Source organism: Vombatus ursinus, unplaced genomic scaffold, assembly GCF_900497805.2.
Source record: "Vombatus ursinus unplaced genomic scaffold, bare-nosed wombat genome assembly UNPS02009132.1, whole genome shotgun sequence".
Classification (NCBI taxonomy): Eukaryota; Metazoa; Chordata; class Mammalia; order Diprotodontia; family Vombatidae; genus Vombatus; species Vombatus ursinus.
This window is the reverse complement of record NW_020948910.1, coordinates 14,158,893-14,171,085: the sequence shown is the minus strand read 5'-3', so window position 1 is coordinate 14,171,085 and position 12,193 is coordinate 14,158,893. Positions and strand designations below refer to the sequence as shown.

At 35.5% G+C, this 12,193-nt stretch overlaps 1 protein-coding gene across 6 annotated transcripts in view; it reads right to left on the bottom strand.

Moving 5' to 3' along the window:
- AHI1 (Abelson helper integration site 1) overlaps positions 1–12,193 on the bottom strand; it is a 250,985-nt gene that overhangs the window by 164,670 nt on the left and 74,122 nt on the right. For all 6 annotated transcript variants that reach the window (XM_027850706.1, XM_027850707.1, XM_027850708.1 and 3 more), the window contains exon 18: positions 3,265–3,461. In XM_027850706.1, the coding sequence (XP_027706507.1) occupies positions 3,265–3,461 (197 nt within the window). The remainder of the gene's footprint in view (positions 1–3,264; positions 3,462–12,193) is intronic.

Here is a 12,193-nt window from a genome sequence, read left to right as displayed (position 1 = left end):
CAAAATCAAGGTAGTTAGAAGTAGAATGGAAACAATGAAATGGGAAAATTCTTCAAAGCAAATACCCAATATATATAAGGAAATGATTCAAGTATGTAAGAATAAAAGCCATTCCTCAATATATACATGGTCAAAGGATATGAACAGGCAATTTTTAAAATAAGAAATAAAAACTATTAACAATGCTATCAAAAATGCCCCAAATCACTAGTAATAAGAGAAATAGAAATTAAAGCAACTCTGAAATTCTTTCTAACATCTATCAGATTGGCAAAAATGGCAAACAATGCAAATGACAATTTCTAGAGGAAATGTGGGATGACAGGCATTGTTGATGGAGCTATGAACTGGTACAATTATTATGAAATGCAATTTGGAATTATACACAAAAAGTCACTAAACTATGAACACCTTTTTAATCCAGTGATACCACCATTATGATTTACACTCCAAACAGATAAAAAACATAGAAGGACAGGACCCACATATACAAGAATAATCACAGCAGCACTTTTTGCTGCAGCAAAAAATTGAAAATCAAGAAGAGCTCATCAATTGTGGAATGGCTGAAGAAATTATGGCATATGATTTTAATAGGCTACTACTGCAACATGAAAAATAAATGAAAGGGATGGATTTAAAGAAACCTGGAAGGACTTGTATGAACTGATACACAGTGAAGGGAGCAGAACCAGGAGTGCAATGACTCCAATGTTGTAAAGAAAAACAACTGTGAAAGACTTAAGAACTCTGATCAATACACTTTCTAATCACAATTAAGGATAAATGATGAAATATGTACTACCTCTTAAAGAAGTAAAGGACTACAAGCGTAGAATATGATGTATGTTTTCAGATAAAGTCAATGTATAAATTTGCTATGCTTGTTAAAAAGAAATTCTTTTTAATTTTGAAGGAGTTGAGAATTGGGAGAAATAGGACTAAAGATACTCATATGAAATTAACAGAAAGGTAATTTTTTTTTAACTCAGGGCATTATACAAAATTTTCTAACCCTAACAATTTAACAATAAAATGGCATGCTTCCTAAGGTAGTAAGAACCATATCACTGAAAGTATTCAAACCAGATGCCCCCATGTGAGGTGTGTGGTAGAGGGCTATTCTCTTTTGTTGAGGAGGCTTGGCTTCTGAGCTTCTTCCTAGACTAAGCTGTTATGAAACCTTTTCTTTTTAGTAAACACTATAATTCTAGAATATACATTCTGAGAAGAAATATTTTAGTTAAAATCCATTTGATTTTGTAACACTTCTCTTCTATGTACTACATTTTTTAAAAAGAGAAGCAAAGAAAACAAGATGAGCTGCCTCAATACGGTGTAGAAGACCCAAGTCTTCCTGACTCCAAATCCTGTTTCTGATACCTACTTGCTGTGTGATCTTCAGAAAATTACTTAATCTCTCTGAGCTTCAGTTTTTCCTCAATGGGGTTTTTACTAGATGCCCTCTGGATTCCTTCCAGCTCTAAATCTATGATCCTATGACTCATAGGAGAGTCAGCTGTCCATTGCTAGAGCTTTTCAAACAAGAGTCAGGGTTATAAACAGGAGTTCTGCATCCAGACAGTTCTAAGATAAAATAGTTACTAGTAACCTACATAGAGAAGAATGTAGGTGAAAATATTTTGTAACTATCAAGTCCTATAATATAAGTTCATTAATAAATACATGCACATTAACATACATATAATCCTATTTTAAAAAAATAATGGCTCATAAAAGACTGGGGTTTAAATTGCAGACCTGTGGCAAGTCATTGAACCACTCTGAGTTTCATTTTTCACATCTGTAAAATAAGAAATATAAAACCTATGCTGCCTAACTCACAGGGCTGATTGGAGATCAAATACGATATTTCTTTATAAAGTGTTACCTAAATGTAAATATGGGCAGGTAGGTGGCACAGCGGATAGAGCACCAGGCCTGGATTCAGAAAGATCTGAGTTCAAATTCAGCCTCAGACACTTACTAGCTGTGTGACCCTGGGCAAGTCACTTAACCCTGTTTGCCTCAATTTCAACATCTGTAAAATGAGCTGGGGCTGTTAGATGGCACAGTAGATGGGTTGCCAGGCCTGGAGTCAGGAAGAACTGCATTCAAATTCAGCCTTCAGCCTCAGACACTTACTAGCTGTGTGACCCTAAGCAAACCTCAGTTTCCTCATCTGTAAAATGAGCTAGAGAAGGAAATGGCAAACCACTCCAGTATTTTTGCCAAGAAAACCTCAAACAGGGTCACAAAGAGTCAGACACAATTGCAATGATTGAACAACCAAAAGGTCAATATAAGATATTTAATTATGCATTCTAATTTGCAAACTCAGACCGCAATAGTAGAATATTCTGTGTGATGGTCTTGCAAAAATGATTAAGAGTAGACTCCTGAAAGCAGAGATGTATCCATTCTAGTACAAGCAATCACATCTGACACATGACCTATGGATCCTCGGGGATCTCTGGAGTTATTGCAAGAAGCACGTGAAGCCATGTGTACACCCAACACTGTCATTTTGTCACTGTTTTTTCTCAATGAGTTAGTATCAATAATACTAATAGTATATCTATTATCATGTGGCAAGATGAAAAAAGTTACGACAATAAAAAGGAATCATTCAAGCTAGAGAAAGCTCTTATCACCTTCACAGCATGTCGGCTGAATTCTAGTATGAATTCAGAGTGTTTACATTGATTAATCTTTCCATTCACAGAGATGCCAAATCTCTTCTTTTGACTGGAGAAGTGAGATCTGGGATATGACATGGGAATATACAATGACCTTTGGGAAGTTACTGGACACATACCAAGGTGAAGAGGAATACTCCTGATCCCTGTTACCTAAGGTCTCTGTCAAGCTGGATTGATTCCAATATCCTTAATTTGTTCTAAAAGATATATATATGCATGTATATATATATGTGTATATATATATATACACACACACATATACACACATACATATACACAGCGATATACACACATATACATACATGTGGATATATGTGTGTATGTATATACATGCACACACATGTATTTCTATATGCATATATACACACATGTATATTTATATATATACACACATATATAGATATACTACATACATATATACACACATATATACTATACACACACACACACACACATATATGTATACACACATATATGAAGCTTTAAGGCATGAAATAATGATACAGGCATATTAAGTATCACATAAAAATGACAACTTCTTAACTATTAGGGTCTGACATACCATGACTGATTCAAGTTTCTGTTTCACTTTCTGCATTCTCATAGACACTCTAGCAGCACTGATGAACTGATCAGTGGCAGATGCCACTGTATCTTGCATTGCTGAGGAACTGCTAAAAAATAGTGGATTTCTATGTGTTCCAGTTGCTGTGAGGGATCCATTGAAATCTTTGACCATTTCAGCCTCCTGCTGAGCAACTAGAAAAAAGTTAAGACTTAGATTAGTGATCAGATAGCTCACTCAAAAATATAAGTAATCATACTTTATTAAATACACTGAAAGTTTTTTTTAATAATAATGTTATATTGTAACATTTGAAATTAAGATGTAGATTAAGCACACACTCAAATTTTAAAGCTTGTTCATTGTAGCATAATTATTTATATTAAAACACTTCACAGATTAGACTTTAATTAAAGGTTACCTGGATATATAATTGAGCCTTCTGGGCTACTCAATCTTTTGAATTTGAGAAAAATCAGAGAAAGAAAACCTTGTTTGCTTCATCTTGGTCCCTTAGATCAAAGGGGTATAAATACTAAACTGAAACCCTACGTATATAAGGAATAGGACAAAGTATAATCATTTTTAAAGATTTTTATCAGGTAGGTAACGTGGAGCCACTGAGGGATTCTGAGTTGGAAAATTATATGAGCAGACCTGTGTATTAGGAAAAATGCTGTGGTAGTAGTCAGGGGTGCTGAGCCCAGAAGATCCTTCATTAGTGGGACCACCCTATTCTCTTGCTTTCCTTCCCCTGCCCACCCAGACACCACGGGAGTGGGGAGAGGGGAAAAGGAAGAGTGCCATGGCTGCTCACACTGCTTGGATGAGCAAGGAGTCACCCACTTTAATTCTTCCGGTGAGATGGAGGACCACCAGGCTTGATCACCTTGTCCTCCCACTGTGTATTTTTCCCTGTCTTTATGTCCTCCAGACTCCTGGGAACTGACATTTTGCCTGCTTGTGGATCTTATGAACCAGTGGTCCTGGCTATACGCCCTGTTGCTGGACTTTTTCTGCTCTGCAGCTCAACTCATTTTTATGTGTTGTCTGCCCAATTAGAATGCAAGCTCCCTGAAAGCAAGAACTGTCTGGCTTTTTCTATTTGTATTCCTAGAGCTTCACACTGTGCTTGGCACATAGTAAACAGTTAACAACTTGCTTTTTTATCCATCTATTCATTAGTTTATTAATTGTGAAGGATGGATAAAAGAGGCTAGAGATAATCAATAACCAGTCCATCAATAAAGATTTATTATGTGCCTAACTATGTGCCAGGCACTGCCCTATGCAGTGGAGACAACGAGAGATAAGATGAAAGGCTAGTATCATAATCTAGACAACGATGACCTGAACTAGGGTAGTATGGAAGGATTGAATGAATCTTTCCTCTAGGTCTAAATTCTGTTTCTGCTGCTCTCTAATAAGTTTTAACAATATTTTCTATTTATTTAAATATTTCAGAATTACATATAAAGAAATCTTTCTAATGAATTTTTAATAAAGGCATGGGCACCTTCAATCAGAAATAGTAATTTTCCAAAAATATATTTGCTCTTTTGTCTTTTACCAACTCTTGTAAAAATATTTTTGATTTCACTTGGTATATCTAAAACTTTTACTTTATCGTTTTGTCAATGAAGCTTTCAAAAAGGCTTTTAAACTATTTATTATACATCAAAATACTTTCTAATTTTACTGATAATAGAAGTAGTGCTGCAGAGTGGAAAGAGAATAAACCTTGATATCAGGAAGACCTGAATTGAAGTCTTGCCTGAGAAACTGAGACTGAGAAAGTCTATGATAACTCAAGCAGAAAGTATAAGAGAGGAGATTTGAACCTATGTCTTCTTAACTCCAAAAACAGCATTCAATCCAATAAGCCCACCCTATGATCAATTGTCTTTACATACGTATTAAAAAAAATGAGACACGTGGATAGAATATTTTATATCATCACATTCTCTGCATTTCCAAATGATGCTACTGATGGCATCACTATTTTTTATGCGAAAACATAACCCAATAACTTATTTATAAGTAAGAGTTGTCATTCACTTGTTTCAGTTTTGTCTGACTCTTCATGACTCCATTTGGGGTTTTCTTGGCAAAGATATTGAAGTGATTTGCCATTTCCTTCTCCTACAGATGAGAAAACTGAGGCAAACAGGGTTAAGTGACTTGCCCAAGGTCACATAGCTAGTAAGAATCTGAGGCTAAATTTGAACTCAGGTCTTCTTGACTCCAGGCCTGATGTTCTATCAGCTGTGCCACCTAGCTGTTCCTAAGAGTTACTTCTATCTTAGTTATCTTAGACTCCTCTTGGATTTGATTTCCTAAAAAATAATAGCAGCTCACCTATGGGTATAAACCAGAAATGCTTTGTGCACTTATTATAGTATGGTTCACTTTGAGGCTTACAAATAATTTTTGTGCAAGATCTGTTGTTGTTGGCAGACCTCAGGTGAACTCACTTATTTCTAATTGACTGGTTCATCTGTTGCTTATCAGCATTTGGCTTCTATGTAGCAGCGGTAGCAGCACATTATCAATGATAAAAATGTATCTAGCATCTCCCATGCAGAAGAGGAAATTTTGAAGGTAAGCTATTGCTATAAGCAATGGCTTCTGGAATTCTCCCTCATTTCTCATCCTCTGCTAAGATATAAGAGGCAGTATTTTAGTATTTTAGTTAGTATTTTAGTATTAGTATTGTATTTAGTATAGTATTTAGTATTAGTATTAGTATTTACTCACTCTGACGAGTGAGTAACAGTGCTCCTACAATGCTCACAGGCTGAATATGCTTTAGACCTGATTCTGGGGAATCCTGTTCTACTATTTTTAGCTTAGGGACTCAGGGAATGCTAAGGAGAAGGTGATTCCTAAACCATTTAATGCCGAGTAGGATTTGTGACATTCATAAAACCATTCAAGAAACTACAAGAAGTTGTGGGTAGGTGTCCTAAGTCTCACAGCACACAAGATTGGGTACTACTGCCAACCTTCAGGACCTTTACTAGTTTCTGGAATTTGATGCCACCATATTTGCATAACACTTGAAGGTTTATAAAGTGCTTTTTTCACAACAATCCCATAGAGTAGGCAGCTGGTAGGTCACATAGGTCACACAGCTAGGGTCACATAGCTATTAAATGTCTAAGGTAGGATTCAAACTCAAGTCTCTTGGATCCAAGTCTATAATTATTTCTTCTATATCCTGCTGCCCTTAAATATGGTAGGTTGGACTTCGTTGGCCTGGGTTGACCTCAAGGTCAAATTACCACACCAATTCAAATCTATGTCATATTCTACCCTCCCCCTACCCTATCAGCTATTCAAAGACGGCTCATATAAAACCTAAGTGTATCCTATCATTAGTGCATCATTTCTTAATGTTAACCTACATGTTTTTTTTCCTTTCCTTTCAAAAAGATCTCACGTTAGGGGGTGTGATCTGGATTCAAATTGGTGGCATAATGTAAGTTCATTTAAGGGTAAGAAGATTTGTTCAGTTTTGTTTTGTAGCACAGTGCTTTGAACATAGTAGGCTAAGGGTGGGGAACCTGCAACCTTGAGGCCACATTTGGCTCTATAGGTCCTCAAGTGCGGCCCTTTCACTGAATCCAAACTTCATATGACAAATCTCCTTAATAAAAGGATTTGTTCTGTAAAACTTGGACTCAGTCAAAAGGCTGCACCTGAGGGCCTAGAAGGCCACATGTGGCTTCAAGGCTGCAGGCTCCCACCCCGGTAGTAGCCATTTAATGTTTGTGAAGTACTATATCTGCTAATCTCTTAGAAAATATATGCTGGTCTTCCCTCTGATATTCTATTTCTTAAAATACTAATTAAAATACTAATCACTCTTCAGTAACATTTATGAAGAGATTTCAACTTTGTACTGCCAACGAAGATGTTTAGAGCTCTCCTGGTGCTTCCTAGTAGATGAACTCTGTTTTGCTAACACTATTTTGCATTTAAATAAGGCCTAAGTGCTTTTCAGTGTACTTGTTTTCCATTATTCTCATTTTATCCTATAAGAAACACATGACATATATGAGGTAGCTGTCTTGCCTGTTACAGAACTAGCTATGGATGGCTGTCTCATGGCTCTGCCATCTCCACTGTCACTGAGGTATAAATGCTAAGTGAACTTTGGGCCTTCTGTAATCTCACATATGTAATCAGGCACCATATCTCAGTGTAAGTATGATTCTACAGTATCTGTCCCCACCTCTCTGCTTCTGTGGAACCACTCTGAGGCCTTAAATTCTTTTTCATTAGACTACTACAGTTGTTGTTATTGTTTGTTGTTCAGTTTTTTTTTCAGTCCTGTCTGACTTTTTGTGACACCATTTAGGGTTTGCTTGGTAACGATACCGGAGTGGTTTGTCATTTCCTTCTCCAGCTCATTTTACAGATGAGGAACTGAGGCAAACAGGGTTAAGTGACTTGCCCAGGGTCACACAGTTAGTAAGTGGATGAGGCTGGATTTGAACTTAGTAAGATAAGTCTTTCTGACTTCAGGCCCAGCACTCTCTTCACTGCGCCACTTAGCCACCCTACAACAACATGATGTAACAGACTGTTATTCTCATCAAGAAGATACACTCAAATCCTACCTACAAAGCTTAATACCTGTGAGACCAGGGATGTTGAAGTCACTTAACCCCTTAACCATTTCACCTATCTTTCTGGTCTTATTTCATACTCATCTTATTTATGTTCGAGCCAGACTCAAGCACTCTCCATTCCCGTACTGCCTTCTCATCTTTGTGGTTTTGTCACAACGTCCCCATGCCTGGAATGGAGACTCTCTTCCTCTACACATCTCTCACTGAAGAAGTCCCGCTCTTGCTTCAAGGTCCAATTCACATGCTCATGAAAGACCTAGGTTTAAATCCTGGCTCTGTTGTTTACTCTGGGTCTGACTTTAGATAAAATACTTCACCTTCTGGGCCCCAGTTTCCTAGTCTGTGAAACAAGGGGGGTGAAGTACATAATGGTGCTTTCCAGCATTATAGTATATATATGTATGGCCTCAAGTCTTTATCTAATTTGAGCTTTCAGATCAATTATTCGATGCTAATTACGTACTTTGTGAAGAATTTATAATGGATTCTGTAGAAAGATACCAAAAAAGCACACCAGCTTTAAAAAGTTGTGGCAGTTTCATGGCATATTTTACACCATACTGACAACATACTAAAATATGCTGACCTAGAATCTGTTATATTTCCTACTGTATAACTTTGTATGAGTGTGAGAACAACAATATCTGAGTTTCCTTTTGAATCACCTATCCTCAGAACTTCTAGAAAAGCACTTCAATAAGATAAAAAAAAATTGCCTCTCTTCAATTAAAGTGAACCAAACTTTGAAGGAAAGGTAACTGCATACAATTTTAATGTTATTAAGTCTTTATTTCAATTTAAATTGTGCTTGAAGTAGAAGTACTAGTTAACTCATTAAGTGAAAAACATTTTCAAATCATGAAATAAGGCAGAATATTATGTAATTTGGTATAAATATAATTTAATTTTAAAAAGCAAATATATCTAATTTTATCCTTACTCTTTGAAAAAATTCTTGATATGAAACATGAAAAATTGCAGGTTTATAATCAATTTTTGGCAAATCTTTAAAAACACTTTATGACGAAGGGAAGTAAAAACCTCAAACTTAATAAATGTGATAGGCATTATTTTAAGTTCCAGTTTCCCATCCATGGTTGCAGTTAATTTATTAGCCAATGTCTGGATAAAATTAAGTCAATGAACATTATATTACATTTTAAAATAAAAACTAAAAAAATAATGAAAGAAAAAATAATGTCATCTAGTCATAGTTTATAACAACTGAGACAACTTTTAGTCAAAGTATAGAATACTTCACACAATTAAAATTCATTTAATTCTGAAGGGTAACAAAAAATCTTAATAGCACAATAGTATGGTATAGGATTAGGTGATAAAGGATATCATAACCAACTGAATTATGAGGATATTATTAAATAAATTAAGATGTAAATTCTAGCAGCTAAGATGCTTCCTAATTACAGTGGAAAAGACCACAAGACTCAGTTTATTGAAAACATACAAGGGTTTTAATCAGCTAAAGCAGTTAGGCAAGGTTCAAGACATGTCTTGTCTGGAAGACAGGAGCCACAAATGAAAACATAGTGGAATTAATGATGACTTAGAGGGGACAATGCCATCTAGTGGACACACTTGGCTCATTTTGCATAATCATCAAACACTTCTAAGAACTTCCCCAAATGCAAACAGATCCAATTTTTCAATTTACTAAGCACAGGAAGTATAATAATCATAGTACGTGTTACGTGTATGCGGTATAAAAGCATTAGCTACTTTACAGCTTAAAATTGGCTCATAACTAAAATTACACGGTTCAAAACAAAATTACTACTACCAAATTTTTTTGAGCACCTACTATTTGTGGGGCACTATACTAGAGAACGAAGTCACTGTGCTAAGTTTAAATATTAATTAAAAAATTAAAACATTAATTGATCAAGTCTCTGTAAATTTAAGACAGAAGAAGCTGTTTTTCTAACTACTACTGTTATGGGAATCTTAAAAGTACATTATCTGTGGTACCTTGTGACTAAATCTTGTATAACTATATGATTAACCCTTTCAACACCATGCACAATAGAACTGCCTTCTGAAAGTAAAAATTGTGTTTCTTACCAAAAAAAGCAAAAAGTCAGTAGTATGAAAGATTCAAAAGCCCACAAGCTGAACATATGGGTACAGAGAAAGAGGTATGCTGACTCTTCACAGATTTTGCTAGAACTGAAAAATGGGTGATACATTTAGCTACCATTGTGGTCTCCAGGAGAACTTGCTTAAGATGATTTAAAAAAAAAAATATATATATATATATACATGCTCGTTCCATTTGCTATGAAAACACCTAAAACTACCAAAGTTGAAGTTTTAGAAACTTTGAAGATTCATTAGAACTAGGTTCAAGAACAAATTCTAGCTAAATAAACAATTTTAAAAACTGAATTCTCCACCATTTACTTACAGAATATGTAGTAGTGAAAATTTTATTAAATTAGTAAAGTTATGTATATAGAGAAATTTATTCTTATAAAAAACCAAAATTTATAAAATAGGTAGTAGTTTGACTTTTAAAATGAAATATTTAGAAGTTAAGAGATCTACAGAGTTTAGTTAATAGTAGTAATAAATACTGTTCAAGTTAGACTTCAAAATATACTAGGTAATCAGGGACAAATTTAATAAGGAAAGACCTGAGGGGTTTGAATTATCATTTCCACCTAACTTTTTATTTTAAATTACAGGTAAATTCCCTTAACTAATTTGTTACTAGGCTTTATCATTTATGAAATGGGCAACTGATGGTTGGAGTGCCTATTGAAAAACTGTAAGAATTAATCTACATTTATAAAGATCAAAGGATTATTCATTTAAAGCAATAAATTTTCCTAAGGATCAGCCATCACTCAGTCAATGAGTATTTATTAAATGCCTACTATGGGCTAGGTGCTGGAGATAAAGACAAAGAATGAGATAATTTCCACTTTCAAGGAGGTTACATTCCATCAGAAAAGCCAATATGTTCATTTGTAAGTTTATACAGAATAAATACGAGGTAAGTTACATACAAGACAGTTTGGGAATGAGGACACTAGCAGTAAAAGGATCCAAAAAGCATCATGTGGAAAGGTGGTATGTGAGCATGATCCACTTAATGAATTCCCTTCATTTAACAGATAAGGAAATGGATCTCACACACATTTTTAAGTTTATAATTTTAGTATTTTCAAAACAGACTTAACTGTGTCCTTACATTGATTGAAAGACTGAAAGAACCCAAATGGCAGATAAAAACTAGAGACTTGCAATGCTGGAAGGAACAACCACTGCTGTTTAGTATGAATAATGAATGAATATAATGAATGAATGAAAAAAGTATTTATTAAGTGCTTTCTATGTGCCTGGGACTGTACTAAATGCTAAGGATACAAATGAAAAAAAGTGACACACACTCAGCCCTCAAAAAGCTTAGGTTCAGATAGGGAGAGATAACACCTAGAGGGGAGTGGTGACCAGGGTTCTAGTAGTTGGGTGTAGAACAGGGATGGTAAGGTGATCCACAGGGCATTCTAACTGACAAAACCCTTTCTAGAAGCAATAATACTATTTATTAGTTGCTGTCTCCAGAGCCAGAGATAGAAGGGGATAGGAGGAAGTGTAAAGGGATATATGCATGTAGAGGTATGACAGATGGCTAGATGGCAGATTGAGATGTAATTAAGGGCTAAGTAAGTTTGCACAAAGTCCCCAATCAAGACAGTGAGTTCCAAGGTTGAGTAGATTAAAAGTGAGGTAGTGCAAAAACTGGATTTGATAAACATATGGAATGAACTGGACAGATGCTTCTGGGGGCTTTTTCCTCTGCTACCCAAGGTGCTCCTCCTTCTTCCAGCTGGTAGAACACATCTGGCTTGAAAGTTGCAAGTCTGAGACAGATCAGGCTGCTTATTTCTCCATCATTACGTCCTCTGAGTTTCCATGAGATCCATGGCAACATCAGTGACATCTTCTATTCCAGAATTAGTACAGGACTGACGGTTTTCCATAGGGAGAAAGTTAAATCCACAAAGCTGAAGAAAATCAAAGGAACTAACGGGTACAATAGCATGGTGAAATTATTATCTGACTGCCCTGCCCAGGTCAGCTCCTAAAAGCTGCCACTGCAACTCAACTGAGGTTCTTAAAACCTAAATCTCCTTATCTGTAAAAATAAGGCTAGTACTTGCCTGGTCACTTTACAAATTTATTAGGAGACTCAAATATGATAACGTATGTGTAACATGTTTTGAAAATTGTAACACTCTCTATAAGTGTATGGCAGTCTTATTTTT